Source organism: Panthera leo, chromosome A2, assembly GCF_018350215.1.
Source record: "Panthera leo isolate Ple1 chromosome A2, P.leo_Ple1_pat1.1, whole genome shotgun sequence".
In the NCBI taxonomy this organism is placed as follows: Eukaryota; Metazoa; Chordata; class Mammalia; order Carnivora; family Felidae; genus Panthera; species Panthera leo.
Window position 1 is genome coordinate 85222514 of NC_056680.1, and position 23467 is coordinate 85245980.

Sequence of the window (23467 nt, forward strand, 5' to 3'; positions counted from 1 at the left end):
GCACGGGATATTCCGAAAGAAGTGAGAAGAGCTTAGTTAGGGGTTCGCATTTGCTCCGTGGCTTGGTGTGATGCATGTGGAAGGAATACGCACAGTTAACTAAGCATTAAGATCACAAGTGAATACCTTGTGGGGAAGAGGAAAGCAGCGTAATGGAGAGAAATGGGTGATATTAGAGAAAGAACAGGAACCTAGGAGCAAACCTGAGGCTCATCAACTGCAGTCCATAAACATGGCCAGTTAAGAAAAAGCTCAGTGTTGACCAATTTTATCTTTTCTGTTCCTAGAAGTTTAGTTATTTACTTTGACAGAGAGAGACAGAATTGCAAGCAGTCTCCATGCTGTTAGCGCAGAGCCCAGTCTCACCAACTATGAGATGATAACCTGAGCCAAAAGCAAGAGTCGGACGCTTAATAGACTGAGCTACCCAGGCGCCCCAAGATCCTTTCTTTTTAAAGAGAAACCAGAAATGTAGATTGGGAAATGAAATTAATTGGCAACGAATTCTAATTTGCTTAAAATCCCATTTGAGCCAAATAGCCTATATGCTGCCAACTTAAAAATTTGGGAATAGAAACTTCATCAGTTCAAAGCAGCCATGTATTAAGTTAGATATTACTAATTAATAAATATTTAATATGCAAACATTTTCTCAATTTCTGAGAGATCGACAATAATAACTACATGTTTTAATAGTAACTGTTATGACTAGAAAGGAAATTCAACTAATTTCAGGAAACTGTATTTAGAATGTATTCATTAATGGTTTATATTATATTTAGCATTTAACAATTTATTTTATGACAGAAATATAATAACTCATTAATTTCTATAACGGTTTGAAGGACTTTTGTAATGCCGATTAGGGAAATACACTTTGGAAACTGTACTTTGTCCCACTGTGGTACCTACCTGGTTAGTATAATCATCATGATTTGCCATCAGAAGAAACCCACCATCATCTAGAATCACACAATCCATTACCTACAAAAATAAAAATAACAATGAACACAATTCGAGGAAGGTTAGGAGGCTTCATTATCAGTACTTTGTTAGATAGATGATTTTATATATATATTTAGAAAGGACATACATGTATGCACAAGGGAGGAGCAGAGGGAGAGGGACAGAGAGAATCCCAAGCAGTCTCCCTGCTGTCAATGTGGAGCCCGACACAGGGCTCGATCCCATGACCCTGGGATCATGACCTGAGCTGAAATCAAGAATCAGAGGCTCAAGGGACTGACCCAACCAGGAGCCCCAGTAGATAGTTACAACAACAAAAATAGGAAAAAAAACTTCAACTTAAAGATACATGCTCCAGAGATTCTGATAAAATAAATTAAGGACACACACAGATTCAAATTCTCAGGGTTTCATACTGTACCACTACCCATTTAGTTAAAACTGTCAACTGAGTCTGAACAAATCAGAAGGTCAAATCAGAAATAACCTTTTTGCCATTTGGTCATCTAAATGATCCAGGAAATTGGATAAGCCAAAATAACTAATATGTAAAAACATACTTAATATTTTGACAAAAAAGATACCTTTAAAAATGCATTGTAGTCACCATGCTTCAGACTAAATTAAAAAGCATGCAGCATAAGGATATTATAACTACTTCATATTTTCAATTAAAATTGGTTGAGTAATTTGAAATATAAAAGCAGAAACAAAACAAAAAAAGATCATGACACAAAAGAAATCAATTCCCACCTGGTTTGTATCATGTTTAAATGCATGGATCAGTTTAGTAATTTTTATTGTATAAAATGACAATTAAAAACATTGTTCTCAGAGTTGGGGACATGTGGAAGCAACTTGCTAAAACCTCGACTCTCAAAACAGTCTTTATAGTCTATTTACAAAGTCTATGTAAAATGGAGAGAGTATAAAAAATAACATTGCTGGCTTATAATTTCACATGACTAGAAATAAGATGATGTGAACCCACTGTTTGCCTTGGAAATAAACACATACACATAAGAAGATGGGAAGCAAATAGTGGAATTCATCCTTTGTATTCTGGGAATACTTTATGTAGTATCATTCTTAGAACATATTTAAGTAATTTTTTTTTTAAATGTTATTTTTGAGAGGCAGAGAGAGAGGGAGAGACAAAATCCAAAGCAGGTTTCAACATATTTAACGTTTAAAAAATTTTTTTTGTTTATTTTTGAGACAGAGACGGAGCATGAGTGGGGGAGGGGCAGAGAGAGAGGGAGAAACAAAATCTGAAGCAGGTTCCAGGCTCGGGGCTGTCAGCACACAGCCCGACGCAGGGCTTGAACTCACAAGCCATGAGATCGTGCCCTGAGCCAAAGTCAGGCACTTAACCAACTGAGCCACCCAGGCGGCCTGAACGTATTTAACGTTTGAACGAAGAAATGTCATAATGAAATAGAAGTAACAGGAGACAATGTAAAATCCAATCCATGTAAGTGGAATTTGATAAAAAAAATAATAATAATGGCAAAATTGAACTCAAAAAGTTTTCTTGTCACTATGAATACTGTGTGAACAAATTCAGAGAAACTATCAAGGACAGGAAAGATTGCCTTGATAACCAGTAAGGCCACTTTAGTTAGAAACTTCCCACTCAGGAACAGAGCTAAAGATACTTAGAAAACTATCTAACACAATTGACATTGAGTACACTTCATACTGAAACAGGCTTTTTAAATTAAAATACTTTCCCTTAATATGTGAATATTTTTAATGGTTAGGAATTAAAAGAATTTATTCAACTTCTTACCTATAAATTAGTTCAAAATTTCATAAACTATTTTTTAGCATTTAATGAAAAATTCCTATATCAAATGACTTTCATCAATGACTTTATGATTAAAGTCTTAACAAGAGTAACAAAAAATAACAGTTAAAATTTAAAAAATTTTCTTACATCACTGTTTCTTTTGCAGTCACAAACTGGACCAGCACACTGAAAGACAAAAATACAATTAACCCCACACATTTTTAATAGAAAAAAGGATTTCCATGACACATTATTATCATGTTAGGAATCTGAGAATAATTTATCTAGTATCAAAGTAAGATTAAATGACAGTCTATCCCATCATAAAAAAAGCAATAGCTTCATCTTTGTAAAATATTAAGAGCTATCTAAACTAATATTTCAAATTATATCAAAATATTTTTCCTCTTAACTAATTTAAAAAAGTCTTTCCAAAAATATTAATTCATAGTTCTGCTTAATTTAGTAGCACTGAAAATTATACATTGACAAGACTTTACTTTGACTTTTCTTATTTGCATTTGACATGGAGTGTAGCATAAACGTTAGGAAATATATATATATCTTACCGGATCCCTGATTGATGTTTTGGTGAAATTCTCTATCCAAGAATTTACATCAATTTTAATCCCAACAACTGAAAAATGATGTAAAGAAGAATTGACACATACATAGAAAAAACGTGGCTGTGATTCTTAGTTATCTACTTTTCCTCTTACATTTGAATATTTCTGAGCAAATTTAAATTTCTTGGAATTAAATTAATTTCAGCTATATGTTGAAAAGTGGACTTCATTGAAAAGGTTGCAGTTTTAATGTCCATATAATATTTGCTATATGATAATTTATGTAGTGTAAAAAGTAGCATTAAATTTTGGGTTGAATGTAATGTTTATTACAGAGATTTTATTTCTTTGGGTTTTCATTAAAGAGACTGCTAACTGCTCTTAAACTATTAAATAACTTTCGTTTATATTCACAACATACTTTACTCGTTGGCAACCACCTCACCAATTAACTCATATATGCAATAAGCTAAAGGGGAAAAAAAAGGTGGTAGTGTCAGGCATAGTCTTGTAACGTGAGGTCACTCAGGTGGAATGTTTTAAGAGGCTTCGCTAGCCCCACCAATGCATGCATCATGTGCTTGAGAAATGTATGTCCAATAGACAGATAGGTGGGTGGGAGGGTGAGTGAATAAATGAGCCATTGAGTGAATGAAGGAAGCAGTCAATGAGTTAGTGTGGAGGTAATATCTAGTTGAACCACTGAGGTTCCTGAGGTAATATCTAGTTGAACCACTGAGGTTCCTGAGGTAAAACAGCCCTCAGGAACAGGAAGGTGATCTATCTACCTTCTCAATCTGGTCTAATGTACACTCTCTTACACAATCAAATACGGAATCATACAATGAAAAAAAAAAAAAACAACAACGCTTCTACTAGATGGCATCCACTTAATCCAGCCTACTTGCATTTCCCATTGATGTTCAGTTTTATGATTTGTTTTGTTTGCTTACTTGATTTTATTTTGGCAAAAAAAAAAAATCATTTTTCCATTTTATTGTAATTTTTTATATATATATATAAAAAGGTTCTTACCTAATTCGTTTTATCAGGCACATGGTATATATATGCTATAACTTATTTATCTTTTCCTTAGAGGATGGAAACTTAATTATTCATGTTTAACTTACTACAAATATTCACACCCTTGGACACGTATCCTTCTGTGTATTTCAAAGTATCTTCTAGGACAGACTTACCGAGTGGAAATGCTGGATCAATCTGGCATGTAGAATTTTGATTTGACTCCATTAATTTGAGCAGCAGTGTATACACATACACATCTAGGAAATCCCTCACCTCTATATAGTATCTGTTCTATTTTTCCCCAATCTCCCACATCATTGTATTTTATTTTCAAAACTGTGTGTATCTGTCTTTGACTTTATTTTGCTTAAAGGTTTCTGATGGCCTTCCTGGTAAGTATTGCCAGATTTTAATAGAAATATTTGGTCACATTTAATTTTGGCCATGTCTATATACCATATACACGCTTACCTGCAGGTTTAAGAAGCTTTCCTTGGATATAGATTTCCACAGCTTTGCTTACCATAATGCCTGATTCGTAAGCACCAGGTCCGCTTTCTGAAAAAGAAGAAGGCAACAACAAAAAAGGAACACAGGCCTGTCTAGATAAGTCAAATAGTGAATTTCTCTTAAGAGGGATAGGTGGATGGTGTTTTGCTTAAGTATTCTAGTGTAGATAAGTAATGAGGAGGTGGGTTGTCGTCTCTCATCTTCCTCTACTGACCAGACCCGTTGGAGTGTCCGTGGGATGTGAATTATTCAGCTTGGCTGCATCCATGTCCACAACATAATGGACGCAGGCCAAATCTCTGCTTCGTGACATTTGCTAACTGAGTGGAGAGGCTGCTGAGGTGGAAAGATTGATCTTAGAACCCCAAACAGCCTTTGCATTTTAGACGTAAGTCCCTGTACAAGATGCCAAAATTCTCTGAACTTTGGTTTCCCCTTTTGTAAAAATGAGGCTGAATAACACCTACCCCCAGAGAAGCCCAGGGATTAAATTAGAAAGGTTTTGGGAAAGAATCCAATAAGATAGTTTAAAATGCGGCCTATTGATAATTTTCATAAATAATATATTTAACTAAAACTGACTAAACTGATTGATGATGTCTTTAAAACTCATTACACGTTCTTTAATAGATTTGCAGTTTGTGAAATGAGGGATTATCTACATATGTTTCTATGCATTATGCATACCTGTTGATATGCTATCTCTACATTACTGGATGACTGTTTCCTGTGTGTGCATTTTACCTCAACTAAATGGAAGCTTCTGTCCTTCCAATGTCACACGTATACTATACACTTAATAAGGGCTGTTCTGAGCAATTATGGTTATTGGGGAAAGCAGGAAGTAATAATTTATCTTAAAAAAAAGGAAATTGAGAATGGCTGAATTCTGAGTAATACTTACTGTTAAAGTAGGGAGCAGTAAAAACATAGTTGTCATTATCGAGACTCCTTTTATAGAAGCTATCCTCGTATGTTTCTGGGTTTTCTTGCCAGTTTTCTCCAGCCCTAAAGAGGAAATGGCTCATCATTTTTATTCTTGAATCTGCCTGATAACCTACTTTTCTGTGAACATCACAGAATTTTACAGATATGTCTACATCTAATGATACTCATTAATAAGCAATAAATCACCATAGAATAGATAACAAGGGCCAGAAAAAGCTCTTGGTTTTACTCTGCAGGTGATGACGTACAAGTCACTTAATAGGTCAATTAATAGTAATAGGCCTCCCCACCCTAGTTGACAGACTATTTTGGAGACAGAGATAAGATCCATTGAAGAACAGTGAAAACAATGAGGTGCTATGAAAATATTGCCAATAGGCTCTAAACTTTACGTTCAGTGTGTATGAACAGAAAAAAAAATCTCTTTTACTGTGTCTTAGATTTTGGAATAAATATCCAAAAGGATCACTGAATAATCATATAATAGCATTTTTAAAGAAGTAGGGTATTTTAATAATGTAAGTAATGTTAAATGACTCCATTTTAATCTAATAATCAGTTTCTCTACAGAATGGCTTCCTTATAATGTGCACATCCTCAGAGTAGTCGTGTAACGTACTGATTTCTACAGATGTTATTTGAACTTACTCCTTGGGATAAACTCTGGTAATCCCACCATCAGTCACAACGAACCGTGCTTTCACTCCCTTGCTAAAACAGAAGACAGAAGAAGGCAATTTTTTATTTCACTTGGTCTCCGTAAGATAATAATTTAGGTGTTGATGACACAAAGAGAAATAAAATGAGTTCCTAACATAAAGGAAGACAAAGTAAATACATCAATACATGCAAACTATGCTTTAATGTTGCAAATACCTAAGAAATAAAGGGAGGATGCTTAACGAGGTCACTTCATAGTAAAGACCAATATAGCTGCGTTTGGAAGATGGAATTAGCAGAGATGACAGAGACAGCAGGAAGATCTTACATGTAGAGCCAAGACTATGTTACAGGAAAGCTAGTGAAGAATGTTAAGTATTTGGTGTTATAAAAACAGAAGGCAAGGTGAGAAGCAACAGATAGTAAAGTTTCAAGGACAAGCTTCTTAAGAAGGGTCAGCTCATGAATAATCTTGAAATCCATGCTGGAGAGCTTCACCTTTATCCTGAAACTGGAGCTGCATTAAGAGGAAGGCTGGCAGGGGTGCGTTCTATGGAGGACAGAATAGGGGGTGTGGGTAGAGGAATCGGAGGCCCTGAGTATAGACTGAATATTAGCAGTGCTGTAATTTCTCAGAAATTGGAAATTATGAATTTGGCTATGAAGAAGACAGGACAACATTGTTGGAAGAGCTATTTAGCATTTGGTGACTGACTGGACATGGGGTGGAGAAGAGACCGTAAATGAGAATCACAATCAGATTTCTCAGTTTGTTGACTGGGTGAATAGTAGTGTTATTAAAAGGCCACTTGACTAGCATCCCTATTTTATCACAAACATGGAAATTCAGCCTTTTTAAATTTGGTTTGTTCCCACTGCAGTGTGTAAGTGTGGAAAGATAAGTACTGGCAGATGTAGATGTTAGTCCTGACACATACCCAACACTGGAAATACAAGCTGTCAACAATTCCAAGATGAAATTGTTATTAAATTAGTAAAATTTAAATTTATGAGCCCTAGTTTCCAAAAATTTCTCAGAGAAAAGCTAAATTGAAATGCAGAATATATATATATATATATATATATATATATATATATATATATATATATATGTTATATATGCATATATATATGTTATATATGCATATATATATGTTATATATGCATATATATATATGCATATATTTATTAATAGGAACAAATACTTACATGTTTTTCTGCTTACTCCAGTAATTTTGGACAAGTTCATTTGTAAAGCCTGCATCCAGCAAGACTCTATTAATCAAATCCGTATTACCTAATATAGAAAAAGGATAGCCTCAATTACATCCACATAGTTTTTCATTAGGATAATAATGAAACAAATATATTCTCTGTTTGTTAAAGCAATTTAGAGTGGATAATATTTCTATGAATTAACAACCATATCCAATATTAATTTTCTGCATGTTTTTCTTGTTCATCTTGCCTCACAGTTTTCAGGCTATGGCCAGAATAGAAAAGCCAATTCTAAAAGAGAATTATTTTGTAAATTTTTTCAAAAAGATAGGTGAAGTATGTCAATCAAGAAACATTAAGGAAATAACCTTCCTCTCTCTCTTCTTTTTTATAGGTTAGTATGGCAATTCAAATCTATCATAATTGATGGACAATTTTATATGTAAATATAAAACTACATAATATAGTTTTTTCTTCGTTTGCTTTGGTGAAAGAACTGAATAACTTAGCACAGACCAGCACTATTTCAAGATTGGCTTTTGGAATCTGTCATTTCTGGAATAACCAGAGAACAAAATAGCCCAAGTTCAAAGGTAATGAAAGGGCAGATGGCAAGGGTCAGTTAATACATATTCTTAAACAAAAAAACTTCACCTTCTTTCCTTTCTCTTGGTCCTGTGTTTTAAGCCCATGACACTGTGGATAACCTACAAATACTGAAACTTCACATTTATGAAAAAATTTTATTTTATCCAGGTAAGGAATATGTGGTCTTACTTAATATCTATTACTGTAAAAGGTGAGGAGTAGACTGGAAAATATTTTAGTTGATTTTTTAAATTTAATGTAACTTCCAGTTTTAAAGGATCAATTCAATCCACATTTTAGACTTCATTTTAGGAACTATTTTCATTATATTATGTCAGAAAATTAATCATTTTCACAAACAGTCCATTTGAAAAGTGAATGATGCAATTTAATTGCTGCAAATCGTTTTAGGTAAAAGAAATGAAACGATTATTCTAATTTGTGGTATAAATCACTCTTGCGAGCAATTTCACAATTTCATTCATATTTTAATTATACCGTAATTTTAAAATGTGTCTTGAAATATGGCCCCTGCTGCATATAATACATAAACAGGTTATCAGTACTGAGCTTTACCATTTTATACACATATAATCTCATTGTTAGAATAGTTCAAAAAAGCGGGAGCCGGGAGGAGGTACGAACATGCTGAAAGACTCTACAGCCTAAACATTTAGGTAATAAACATAAACAGTGAGAATTTTAATTTTAATGCTGGATTAAGTACTTCCATAAGCACAATTAAAATCACCCAAACCCCTTTAAAGGAAGCCATTGAGATTTCAATCACTGATACTTTTAGTTTTACATATTATTTGATAACATGACCTAAAATATGATTGAGAAAACTGTAGTATGTAGAACTATCAGAGGAAAATATACATTTTATAGCTATTACCTTTTTATAATTAAATCTCACACTTCACATGGTTATCTAAGTACCACAAGCATCCTATTGGATCATAGGGGAGGTGGATAAAAAACATGAAGTGAAATGAAGACACGGGAGAAGAGACAATATGGATACTAGCACTATGATACTGAAAGTACTTTTGTTTCAACATATTTATACTTGCCTAGGAGCTAGAGGCAACCAATTTATATTTTTATTAATTTTTCAATGCTTACTCATTTGTTTTGAGAGAGAAAGAGCGTGAGCAGGGGAGGGGCAGAGAGAGAACCTCAATCTGTACTGATAGTGCAGAGCCCAATGTGGAGCTCGAACTCAGGAGCCATGAGATCACGACCTGAGCCAAAATCAAGAGTCGAATGCTTAACAGACTGAGCCACCCAGGTGCCCATAGAGGCAACCAATTAAAGGAATATTCAGTAATATTACACCAGTTCTTTCTTGGGAATCCTGTTATTTACTGAAAGGAAAAGAACAAGAACCATAACAATGGAAAGGCTCTGACTCAGAGTGAGCTGACAAGGAGTAGAAAGATTTGGAAACACTCCTATTCGGTCAGGTCAGTGTAGACCTTCTCTACCCTGGCTGGTTTTCAGAGCAGCTGATCCTTGCTCTGGTAGCTAATGTTGATGATGCTAGGAAGTTACTTCTTTTTAGGAGATAAATTTTAATTTGTGAGATGCTTCAGTTCGCTTCCTGTAACTGAGCAAGTGCCTTGTTTAACCCTTTCTGATAGAAAGGAAAAAGATTTTAAAGAAGAAAGAGAGGGAAGGGAGGAGGAGGAAAGGACAAAAAACTCAGTTATGGTTCCTTTTTTTAAAAAAAATATATTTACTAAGGTAATTTTTGCCAGGCAGTTAATTTTCCTCTCATTTCCCATTTCCGGTACATCTTTTCCTGGTAGTACTTTTTTTACAGGATATTTTTAGGAGGAAAACACAGTTAAGATTTTAAATGCTAAGAAACCATTAATCTCTAAAAAGTTTTCTACTACGAATGATGTAAATTTCTCTGAAAGAAATGTATTGGTTAAACACTAATTGTTAACATTTTTATTTATTCTAACTTATTTTACTTCATAAAGTGAAAAATGACAGAAGCATTTTTTTTACACTATAAAGTTAATGGTGATCAAAACAGAATGTCAGGATGAAAACAAACCATTGACTGACATATTTATATCTTGTTTTTATTCCCTTCATCTTAAAGCTGTTCATATAAATTGGAGGAAAGAGATAAATCTATAAATGCTGTATGTATTTCTCTATATGGCAAGAAAAATGCAATGAAAAACTTTCAAAATATCATAAAAAAATTAAGTTTCTTAAATTTGAAAGGATCAAGGGCAACGGTGCCCTATTTACACTGAAACATTTGCAGGTATCTAATACTTGGCTTTGAAAATTTGATTTTACTTCACAGTGAAAGAAACATTCTTTAATACATAAAAGGCCAAACTGTTACATTTTACCACTAAAAATTTACAAAGTAAATTAATAAGCCAGCATACCAACACACTGATCTGAACCAAGATTTGACCACTTTGGATATAACAATGGTGAAGCAATTATTATAAATTGGGTGTATACTTACAGGATGGGTTGTTTGGTGTTTTTCTGTCAATAAACTCATTGAAATTTAAAAGAAATTCGGTGTTATTATCTGATATCTTAAGATCATTGCAGTAATCTCTGAAAAAAAAATATTGTAGGATATTAGCTGTGAAAGTCACAACTTTTTAAGAAGTACACAGCCTTTATAGGAAGTGAAAACACTTTCTTTTACTACTTAAGTGACTCTGCAACCTGTTGGACAATACTTTGACTTAAGTAAAGGATGAGTGGTGTACCTAATATTTATTAAGGACTCGCCCTGTGAACAATAGGTGCTCAATAAAGGTTACCTTTCATTCTTAATCCACTATTCTTGCTTTATGTTGTATATTTGGAGTTTTCATATGGAAATTGAGAAATTTAAAAATATTATTCACTAAATATCAAGAAGAAACCCATTATATGTTAACATTTTTATGAGAAATTGTTGTCTTTAAAAAATAACCTAGTAAACAAAAGTGGCAACTTTCTATTTGCCTATTTGCAAATCTCTTTAATCCCTGACTTAATAGAATATAACTTCAAATGAATCTGATTTTTGGGGGCCCCTGGGTGGCTCAGTCCGTTAAGTGTCAGACTTCAGCTCAGGTCATGATCTCACCACTTGTGAGTTTGAGCCCCACGTTGGGCTCTGTGCTGACAGCTCAGAGCCTGGAGCCTGCTGGATTCTGGGTCTCGATATCTCTCTGCCCCTCCCCCACTCATACTTTGTCTCCTTCTCAAAACCAAACATTAACAAAAAAAAAATGAATCTGATTTTGTAATATCATAAACTGATTATTGGAAAATTGGCTGATCTTCCAAATGATGACACATTTCATTATAAAACTGAAAATTCCCATTCAGTAATACCATCCCTGGTCTCGAACTCTTGGGAAACATTAGTTACAGAATCCCCAAATTCTTAATTTTGTTGCAAAGCACAGATTTTGTCATTAGCAACAGTCCATTGTTGTCTTTAAAGTGAAAGCCTTAGGTGGTTGATTATTGACAAAATGTTTATCAAATACCCAAGGCATTCTGTCAAGTAAAATATTTCATGGAAAAAGGGCAAAGAGCACCTATTTTAGCTCTAAATTTGATCACACAAGTACTTTTCTGTGAGACAGCCAAGCACTCGGGTATGCAGAACTTCCATTTTCATGTCACTGAATATAAAATGACATCTACTCAAGGGTAAAGGTTCAATAAAACTAATAATTTTTACTGCTTCCATCAAGGGTATTTTATAGTGAAACGGGCGTTTCCCTCACATGGGTGCCTGGCCATAAAGATTATGATGGCTACCAGCACCCTTTAGTGCCCACTGCCTTGATTTCGGCTAAGGTATCAGCTCATCACTGCTTATAGTGTCAGTGAAAATGTCAGCATGAAGAAAATGACAAACATCATTTCACAGTGCTACAAAAACACCTTTGACCTGGTGGGTTCTCTGAAAGGGCCTCTGGAACCCATGGGAGAACCATACTTTGAGAACTGCTATCCTGGTTTGGAAATCGAGAACAAATATCAAGCAACATAAATGTGAGGCTGCCATTATTATAACGAGGTTCATACAACAGATGAAAAACAGTAAAATGTCAGAACTTCAAAAACAAAAAAACCCCACCAAACTTCTCATTTCATGGAAAATTTTAGTTTAGAGGCTTGGTTTAGAAAGGATGCATGACCTTTACTCGTTTCATTATCGACAAAGCTAAAATGGACTTCTTCCCACAATTAGCATTTAATTATAGATATCACATAGTATTCTTTTTCATTCTATTTCATCTTTGAAATGCCTCTCTCATTTCTGATAAAGAGCAAAAATATTCCATGTTTTACACTTTCATCCCTTTTTTCTTAAATTATTTTTAATGTTTATTTTTGAGAGAGACAGGGTGTGAGTGGGGGAGAGGCAGAGAGAGACAAGTAGACACAGAATCTGAAGCAGGCTCCAGGCTCTGAGCTGTTAGCACTGAGCCTGACCCAGGGCTTGAACCCACAAACTGTGAGATCATGACTTGAGCTGAAGTCGATGCTTAACGGACTGAGCCATACTGGCGCCCCTGGACTTTTCATCCCTTTGACTGCATGTCTTTTAAAGATAGGAGGGGAGCCTGGGTGGCTCAGTTGGATAAGCCTCTGACTTCGGCTCAGGTCATGATCTTGCAGTTCGTGAGTTCAAGCCCCGGGACGGGCTCTGTGCTAACAGCTCGGAGCCTGGAGCCTGCTTCAGATTCTGTGTCTCCTCTTCTCTCTGCCTGTCAATAATAAATAAATGTTAAAAAATAAATTAAAAAAAAATAAAGGTAGGAATAATGCTCCAAGAATTTATATTTTACTGAGAGGTACTGGATAGTCTTCTGAGATTGATCAGCATTTGATAATCAACACACATGCTCAGATGTTGAAAGAGCAAGGAAATTGCCTAATCTGCAAAATGGAATAATACTACTAATTTATTATAGAGTTCACTGGAGCAGTAAATATAATCATTCACGTAAAAGGCTTACTTAACATGTTAGTTGAGGTGGATATTCACTGGTTTGTCCCACAAACTCTAACATTTCTTCCCTTCTCTCATATATACTCCATCCCTAAACACACAGGCACATTCTGCTCTTTCAGTCATCCCACAAGAATGGTACATATGTTAATCCTTGCTGAAGTGAACAATCATTTTGTACAAATTGGGAACCGGAACTAAAAGATATGTTTATCTTTCCTGTGAGTACAGGGACATCTACCATATTTTCCACATTATCTAACAGTAAAGCTCAGAAAGTCAGTCTGTGTGGCCTCCTAGTCAATATTTGGGAGAGATGAATGAAGAAGCTTCCTAGAGACAAAACACAGAACTGAGATAGAATGAGAGTCTTATCAATATAGCACATCTAATTTCAAACTCTTCTTATTCTGTTCTTTTATATTCTCCTTTCTAGCTAAAACTGGTTTTAGCAGTTTAAGACACTCAGTTACTTATCTTGACAAGTGGTAAGATTGCAGGTATTATTAATAATGATTTTTTAAATATTCTTTACATATTTATAGATTCTACAGGCACCAAATATATTTATTCAGCACCTACTCTGTGTCAGGCAATGGATGTGATGTTGGGTACTGAATAGTAGATAAGTCAAATAGATTGAGTTGTGGCTTTTTTTGGGGAAAGTAAATAACATTAAATGGGCCAGTAAAGGAAGTATAGTATTCTATAAAGCAGTCAGCAAAGATGTCTGTCTAATCCAGTGAAAATGGGTAAGGAATTCCTAGATCAAGGAGCTTTGAAGTTGGGGTTTGGGAAGGGGTGGGGTGTGTCTAAGTACAGTCCAAAACAGAAGAGAAAATTAGAGGAGAAGAGGAAAAAAAAACAGCACATGTAGGAACTCAGAGAAGTTTAGTGTGGTTGGAATTTAAAGCAGAGGTTGGCCAACTGTTTGCTGAAGGGCCAGATAATAAATGATTCAGACTCTATGGGTTATGAGATCTATACCACAACTAATCAATTCTGCCTTTGTAGTGAAAGCAGCCACAGACAATTCATCATCCAACAAGTATGGCTGTGTTCTAATAAAACTTTGTATAAAGCAGGCAGTCTATAGGCTGTAATTTGATGGCCCTGGATTTAGTAGAGTCTAAGGACCACACTGTTAACTGGGACCTAGTAAGAACAGTTTAAAGCTGTGATATAAAGTACAGATTATCACCAGGACACTACTGAGCTATTGGTTCATATTTAGCAGACAAGAAACATAATTTTATTCACATTCTAGAAACTCTCTCTAGTTACAGAAATGAGACCAGACTGGAAGGAAAGGGGGATTTGGAGAAGTGGGGAGATTAAGTAGGAAGCAGCTGCATCAGTTTAAGTAAAGAGAAAGCACTGGCCTGAATGAGAACAAAGGCAGCAGAGTTTGGCAGATATACTTGATACTGTAAAATAAATTCTGTTTGACAAGACTTGGTGACTGATTAAAAGTTAGACACAAAGGGAAGGAAGCAAAGACAAATGCTTAGGAGACACTGACTTTGAAACACATTGAAGAGATAGTCTTGTTGTCTTCCATAAACAGGAATGTCTCAAATTGTGTAGGAAGACATTGTTTGATTGTATCTTGTAATGTAATGCCAATAAACCACATATTATGTCTGTTTTGTTTCTAGGCATCATGGCCATCTTGTGGATTTCAAAAGCATTGCCCCAAACTACAGACATCGGATAGATGGGTGGTATGTCTATAGACACAGAATAAGAGACCTTAAGCTAGCACCTTCATGTAAGTGATCTGCAGAAGAAAAGAAGCTCCTTAAAGAGACTGAATATGCAGCCGAGGGAGGGAGGAAGAAAATCAGAACAGCAAGAGGAGGCAAAGAGTACTCAAGAATTGTGGGATGGGCAGTATCAAACACTGAAGGAAATGCAAGGAGGAGAATCTCATGAAGCTAAGAATATGCTTTATTAACAGAGATGTACCTTATATGTATTCCCCATTTTCAAGAAGGACCAAAAATTCAGGTATCCTTAGGATTACATACAAATTAGTTTGAGGGGTGCCTGGGTGGCTCAGTTGGTTAAGCGTCTGATTTTGGTTCAGGTCATGATCTCATGGTTTGTGAGTTCGAGCCTGACGTCAGGCTCTGTGTTGACAGCTCAAAGTGTGGAGCCTGCTTCAGACTGTCTCTCTCCCTTTGCTCCTCCCCTGTTCTCACTCTGTCTCTCTCTTTCTCTCAAAAATAAAGAAACATTAAAATAAATCTTTAAAAATATTAGTCTGAGTTACTCTTTAATTTTATGAGCTGTCTGTGGGTTCCTACAGTAATTTCTTTAAGAAGTATAAAATGTAAGAAATTAGTAATACACAATTCTGAATCTATGTTCTTCAACAGTTTAGCCTAGATTAATAGAATTATGTTAATTTGAATATTATTTTATGTGCCTGCTACAGAGTGTGAATCAAGAACTAAGGAAAGACGAAAAACAAAGCTGGAGGCATCACAATTCTCAACTTCAAGTCATATTATAAACCTGTAGTAGTAATCAAAACAGTATGGCACTGGCACACAGACAAATAGATCAACAGAAAAGAATAGAAAACACAGAAATAAACCCACAACTATATGGCCAATTAATCTTCAACAGAGCAGGACAGAACATCAAATGGAAACAAGACAGTCTCCTCAGCAAATGGCGTTTGGAAAACTGAACCACTTTCTTACACCATACATAAAACTAAATTTAAAAATGTATGAAAGACCTAAATGTGAGACATAAAACCATCAAAATCCTAGAAGAGAACACAGGCAGTAACCTCTTTAACATGGCCCTAGCAACTTCTTTCTAGATAGGTCTCCTGAAGCAAGGGAAACAAAAGCAAAAATAAACTACTGGGACTTCACCAAAATAAAAAGCCTCTGCACAGTGATGGGAGCAATCAACAAAACTAAAAGGTAACCTACAGAATGGGAGAAGATACAATTACTGATACAATTCAACACCTCCCAAAATGAATAATCCAGTTAAAAAATGGGCAGAAGACATGAGTAGACATTTTTTCCAAAGAAGATATTCAGATGGCCAATAGACACATGAAAAGATATTCAATATTACTCATGATCAGGGAAATGCAAATCAAAACTACAATGAGATATGACCTCACACCTGTCAGAATGGCTAAAATCAACAACAAAAGAAACAACAGGTGTTGGTGAGGATGTGGAAAAAGGGGAACCTTCTTACACTGTTGGTGGGAAAACAAATTAGTGCAGACATCTGGAAAAGAGTATGGAGGTTCCTCAAAAATTTAAAAATAGAGCTACCCTACAACCCAGCAATTGCATTACTAGTTATTTACCAAAAGAATTCAAAAATACTCATTCAAAGGGATACACTCACCCCAATTTTTACTGCAGCATTATCTACAATAGTCAAATTATAGAAACAGCTGAAGTGTCCTTCGGCTGATGAATGGATGAAGAAGACGTGGTACATACAGACAAGAGATTAGTCATAAAAAAGAATGAAATCTCATTTGAAACATGGATGGAGCTGAAGAGTATTATGCTAAGCAAAATAAATTCATTAGAGAAAGACAAATACCCTATGATTTCATTCTTATGTGGAATTTAAGAAACAAAGGATGAAAAAAGAGAGAGAGAAACCAACCAAGAGACTCTTAAGTATAGAGAAAAAAACTGATGGTTACTAGAAGGGAGATGGGTGGGGCAATGATTCAAATAGATGATGGGGATTACAGAGTAATCTACATCATGTACAGTGTGTTTGTGTGTGTACTCACAAATGCAAATACCCAGCTCTTCATTATTGATGGATACACTGTTATTTCTAATAAGAGCAAAGTCTACATCTGTCTTATTCACTATTGTATGCCTGAATCACAACATTGCTTAGCCTACAGTAGTTGCTTACTGAGCGAATGAATGAATAGAATGAATAGAATACTGTTGCAGTTTTAAATTATTGCTTCCCTTGGCTTCATAATTTGGCATGGGTCTGACTCAGAACTGTTACCAAAGACTTACCTATCCACACAAGGTATAGCAAATATATAAAACAAAACCAACCTTGGTGCTATGAATGTGTAGCCAGATTCTTCAAAATTATCCGGCTTCAGTGTTTCTGAATCTGCAAAGATAACATTACAGGATTAGATAAGCAATCCACAATATGCATCCTGAGTTTCTATGATAGTAGGAAGATAGTAGAATGATAACCTATTAAGGGGGGGGGGGGGGGAAGGTGGTGGTGAAGTACTTGTATCCTAAATTGAAACACATCAATGAATGTAAAGGTTCTCAATACTTCATAATATAATTGCAAAATACCTTTTAATTCCATAACACAAATTACACCAGTTATATCAGAAAAAAATGCTGTCTTAAAAGTTTCCCATTTACTCACCCTACAGTAACCAATCTTTTATATCAATGTTGCTTCAGAGTCATTTCATTTAAAATGTCAACATAATTTTTTTTATCAATATTATGGTAAAGAAAATGATTTCAATAAACTCATCAATGTCTTTAGTGAATTAGTAACATTTTTCATATTAGATGTAAATTAGTAAGAGGAAGCATACAAACACACAAGTATTTACTGCCTCAGAAAAAACCTGAATGTGAAATAGGCTGCATATGAAAACACAAGCATATTCTTTCCCCCTTTTTTGCCGCTAAGGTTTGAGCGATCATGGAGGAAAATCTAGCAGATGAGAAGCACAGAGGATAATATCCAATAGGAACGGAAATATCAGTGGATATGTCAAGTGTACTAAACAAAGAAATTGAGCAACAAGAAAATACTTGCCCTTCATTTTGCCCTTTTTTGCTGTGAAAATCCATCAGAAAGAGAAAGCAGGGAAACAAAAAAAAAAGAGGGTAAAGCAAAGGGGGTCACAAACAATATTTTATTCAATGACTTTCTTGAATAAAAATATTGTGCATAGATCAAAGGTTTATTTATGTACAGCTGTAGTCTGGGAAAAAAAAAGACATCTTTTGAAGACTGGAAGGTATATCCTGTCAATTACTACTAGAGCATCCTCTCTGTACTGTGGTTATTTCAAGGGTCTAGTTTGCAAAGTGTTTAGCGCGGGTGCAATACCGGTGATGTTACCCTCTATTCAGAAGCATTTACCAAACATCAAAGACCAAATAGTCATCCCGTCATTTATCAAGTGAAGTAGTAGCTCATGCAAAGTTGCTGGTTGTCAAAAGACCATCATATCTATCTATCAAGTGAACGTGTAAATATAAAGGTATAAATTAGCATAACGAGGGCGAGGATTGCAGAAAACAAAAGAGAACTGACAAGGGAATGAAAGAAACAGTAGTTTACTTCAGGTCAGATGTAAAAGGTATATATACACATAATGCTTTTTTACTTATCACAACAGCAAATTTAAGTTAGTAGTAGTAAGTGATGTGCAAAGGATATGATGGTCATTTTACTTCACTAAATGTAGTTACCCCAAACAAAGATTAATAAGGACTTTAAATATGCACTAATGTTAATAGTTACTCCACATTCCAAATGATGCTTTAAAAAAATAATTCATTTGAGCTACTGAAGACATTAATTTAGATTATGAGAGGGAAGTTAATTGCCAAGCCAAAGACCAATGTGCAATTTCATTTATTCAAACAAAGTAGATGTGGAGCACAATATTATTCTTGCCAAATGCAAAAAAAAAAAAAAAAGAAAGAAAGAAAGAAAGAAAGAAAAAGAAAAAAGAATTAAAAAAAAAAGATAAAGCCTTATTAGCACAGTGCCATGAGTAGAGACTATGCGATGCGAAACATTTTGCACCAGCTAGCAGACCCTCCAAATGACAGCGACAGAGGACACAGCACGGCAATGATTCTATGAGCACAAAGCAAGGCAGGGTAGGATGGTGGGGATGCCAGTGAGACTGGGTACCTGCTCATATTCTATCCACGTAGAATATTTCTTGTTCCTTGCATGTTTGGAATGGGTTAGAATCATTGCTGTAGATTTGGTAGTAACACCTACTAAAATGTATAGGCCTTGGGCATTCTAAAATCTAGACAGATTTATACATCTGATACTACGAGATAAATAGACTCTGGGGTCGCTTTCATAGTACTTACATCTGGCCTGAGTTATTGTCTCTTCTATTTTGGCTTTTATATAGTAAAAACTGTAGGTTGGTAATACCAAGGCCAAACTGCAATAGAAACAAGAGAAGCATAAACACAAACAAACAACTTAAAAAAAAAAAAAAAGACACATCCAGTTAATGGAAAATCCAAAGATCTTCCTCATGGGAAAGAAGAGACATATTACTGTGACAGGAAAACGCATTCAGTAAGTAGAGTACTTAATTCGGTCTTGCCATCCAGAGTCATCCAGTTCTCTATCTCGTAGGGAATCAGAAGAGACACCAAGGAAAATAAGCTACTAAATGTGCCCATGAATTCACCGAGAAAAAGTGTGATGTGTACTGTATTTTCAGAAAAGTGTACTGAAATACTTCAAGTGTTGAAAAAGAATATTAAGGTTATGTTTAAAGAAAATAAATATTACACTAACTGCATACCCTTTCATGAAGTATGCATTATGTTAGAGTGCTCTGTAGCAAACATCCACCGTTTAACGATCATAAATGGTATTATCATTTTTACTACGCAATGCATAAACCCATCTGAAACACACCCCTTTGAGGGGTGAAATACTGACCATTTAAGACTCTAGTCTTTAGGCAAATTCCCCAGTGTCTGCTGATAAGAAAATTCAGATTAATTCCTAGCACTAAGAAAGGCTGCCTGCTCATCCTATTGGTTCTTCCTACAGAATATAAAAGGGGTCAGAATATTTGCACAGTATGCAGTTTCAAATAACACAACTGCATATGTGTAATTCTTCCACCCCTGAAATGGCTAATATATTTGTGTAGGACATAACTCATGATTCCATATCCACATTTACAGTTGCGAATAACCTTTGCTATGCTTTAGTACAGAAGGAAACTTAAGAACTAAGGGTGCAAAAAAATGAAGGTACAGGAAGATTCCCTGACCTAAGTATTTTCAAAAAGTGATGCGTGATTAATGTGACCAAGTGACTCATTTAGCACTCATTTTTAATACTTAATCTAAAATTTAGCAATGCACAGGAAAAGGTGTGCATTTCTAGGCTTCTGAGTATTTACATACACTTGCAGATCTTAAGTCACTAAAGCCGCATGTTTCCCAAGCTTTTGAGAATGTGCAACTATAATCTCATTATCGGCTTTTTTTTTATGGACAGTACAGGAGAGGACAAAATATAAAATTCCAGGTTTTCCTTCTTATGAAAATATATGTTAAAAATACAAAGGGGAAAAAAAGCAAGGGTTTATTTCCTACAATTTATTTTTGCAGTCAAGATAGCAAAATGAGTGGATGCTTGTTACCTCCAATTCCCAAATCTTTCTCCTTCATTAAGTAATTCATAGACTATCCTTATGGAGAAAGGTCAGAGAAATAAAATGTTATGTAGATTTAATGAAAATCTCCCCATTCATTTTATAGGTAACTTCCTTTAAGTGGAGGGAGAGATTAAAATTAAAATAAGCAGTGAAATTAGTCTGAAAGCAAGATGACCTTTCATGATTCACTTGCCATTTATAAAATGCAGAGTAGAATTACTGAGCATTTGAAGATTGTCTCCTACAAATTCCTCTCAAGGGAAATTAGGACATTTTTATTGCTCCATCAGCATTTATTGCTAAGAGAAACTTCTAATTAAAACCGATAACGTTATATCATGTGGCTGCTGCAGTGTCACTCTCTAAGCTTGGGTTACATCTCATGTACCATAAAAATAGTGTTGAAACTCCTGAGGAACACAGGAGAAGTTTTAAAATTGACATATCAAATATACATTTTATTGGCTGCATGTCTCAGGTTGTTATTAAGAGCTACACCTCATTTTATAGAAAAATAGTTACACTTAATTTATTTCCATCTCAAGGCAACGGTTATTTCTTCAACCTATAGTCGATAAGATCTTTACCAACATTTTGAGTCAATGATGTTGTCATATGCAGTGTTTGCTGTCTCCCTCCATATAAAATCAACAGACCAAGGCTGCTTTATTTTCTCCTAGGGATTAAAACCTAATAAAGCCAGCAGCCACCAGGTGGATGATAGAGCCCACGCAATATTTTTGTGACTCACATAAACATGGTTAACAGAGTTAAATGGAATGTAACGTACTTTTCAGCTCAATCATTTGTCTCTATGAAACTAAATTCATCATTAAAAAAAAAAAGCATTCTATTAGAATCATTACTTACTATATTTCAAACTGTAATACCTAAATTACAACAAAGCTTAAGAAGGCATAAATCACTACATGAAATTTGGTACTTCATTCAGTAAATCAAAACATGCCAATTTCCCTCTCCCCCTCTTTATATAGATGTTATATTTTGTTCTCCATTGTTGTTTGTGAATTTATTTGTACAGCGATTCAAGGGAAGCACTTATAATGAAAATAGACCGAATCTGGCCCAAAGACGTAGATTTGGGTAGCAAACGTTTGGAAAACATGACAAAGTGGGCAAGCTGGGGCCACAGAACAGTGACTGCATGAGGAGGGTGGTGAGAGGCATGACAGGCAGGCTGTCTGGGATAGAAACATGAGGTGAGAATATCTGCCTTGGAAGTCCAGATTTAAGTTGGAGTAAAATGGGAAGAGAATAAATGTTTGTGGACAAGGAGCAACATCCTCAGAATTGGGGTATCAATCTGGCCACGTTCGGTCCCATCACGGTTTGTGGGAGGGTAAGGGTATGCGTGTAGGGGGCATTTGTGAGACTCTTACAAACACATTTAAACAAATTATAATGACAATTTAAAATACCCTCAAAGTATGATTATGACTGCCATCATTGTTGACTCATTGTCAGGGTTACAGGGATAGAGTTTTTCTAACTTAAAATTTGTTCGTGTAAGAAAAAAGGAAGAGAGCACATTCCCACACAGTGAAGAGGAGATAAACTGAAGGATCAGGTGTTAAAAAAATCATCTATCTCAACGCTATTAGAGTGTGCTCCACAGACCTGGCTCATTTGCAAACTATTCCCAGCTCAGGACCAGTTAAGTAGAGAAATTGAGAGTAAACATTTAGAAAACTTTTCAGTAATTTGACAGACTAATTTTATGTCTGTAAAATCTATTAATAAAAACTTCAAGCTTGAATTTTAAAACCTTCTTAAAAGTTGACTTAGTAAATAATTTTTGTTTTGTTCTACATAAGTGTGGGTATGTCAAAAATAGCATCAGAAACCGTGATCTATGTGACTGTACAGTGAGCCAGGAATTGAAATCTTATAGGACTGAGAGGAAGATGATGTAAGATTCAGAGAGAGGGATTTTAGGGAAGAGGAAGAGAGAATGAGTAACAAGGAAATATCCATAACAACCTCAGGATTATAAGCTTGTAGGATGTAGGACCACAGGGAAAGCCATGACCTCAGAGAAGAGTTACACGAAGAAAGCGAAGGAAATGCTCAGCTAGTGAAGAATGGAGAATTTTCAAGACACTACAGGGTATTAGCCTGTCCAATTTTCCAACGCTCAGTCCATTGGTGTGATCGGGATATTACAGACTTGTCACTAGGGAAGGTAAATTACCAACTGAGCATTTTATATCAGATCATACTTTGAGGTGGTTTTATTTTTAGGTTAATTTGCAAAAGGTAAGTAATGTAAACTAACTGAATTTAAATGAGGAAATCAGCGGAAGTGATGACTACAAATGACTAGGGCATTTTGTCAACATGTATTACTGCTAACAGCAATATATACAAATAAATCAAATAGATTTATATCACATATGTGTTCATTTCCAAATTTTATATTCCTAGCTTTTTTCCATCTTTTCCATTTTGAAAAATCAGAAGCTCTAATTTTAATACATTTCTGCATTGGAAAAAATAACTTTTCTGCTTTAATTACAATGAAAATGGTTTATGAAAATGCAAGGACTTAATATTCATCTATTATGAAAATTGCTACTAAAAATAGGTGAAAGACACAGAACTGAATACTCTGGTATACGATGCATATTTAAATCCAGTTAATTACCTGTAATCTGTGCCATTCACAGGAGTCCATGTATATGTCCTGTTCCCTTTGTCAATGTATCTCTAGAAAAAAAGTT

The 23467-nt window shown here is 35.1% G+C and overlaps 1 protein-coding gene across 4 annotated transcripts in view; it reads right to left on the reverse strand.

Annotated features, from left to right (window-relative positions):
- CACNA2D1 (calcium voltage-gated channel auxiliary subunit alpha2delta 1) overlaps window positions 1-23467 on the reverse strand; it is a 495461-nt gene that overhangs the window by 25951 nt on the left and 446043 nt on the right. For 2 of the 4 annotated variants that reach the window (XM_042916568.1, XM_042916560.1), the window contains exons 21-32: window positions 23392-23453; window positions 19408-19484; window positions 18104-18124; window positions 17362-17422; window positions 10778-10875; window positions 7678-7765; window positions 6457-6519; window positions 5765-5868; window positions 4822-4908; window positions 3328-3395; window positions 2906-2944; window positions 913-984 (exon numbers count right to left, since the gene is read on the reverse strand). In XM_042916568.1, the coding sequence (XP_042772502.1) occupies window positions 913-984; window positions 2906-2944; window positions 3328-3395; window positions 4822-4908; window positions 5765-5868; window positions 6457-6519; window positions 7678-7765; window positions 10778-10875; window positions 17362-17422; window positions 18104-18124; window positions 19408-19484; window positions 23392-23453 (840 nt within the window). The remainder of the gene's footprint in view (window positions 1-912; window positions 985-2905; window positions 2945-3327; window positions 3396-4821; window positions 4909-5764; window positions 5869-6456; window positions 6520-7677; window positions 7766-10777; window positions 10876-17361; window positions 17423-18103; window positions 18125-19407; window positions 19485-23391; window positions 23454-23467) is intronic. The other 2 variants (XM_042916580.1, XM_042916577.1) reach the window with 1 other exon arrangement.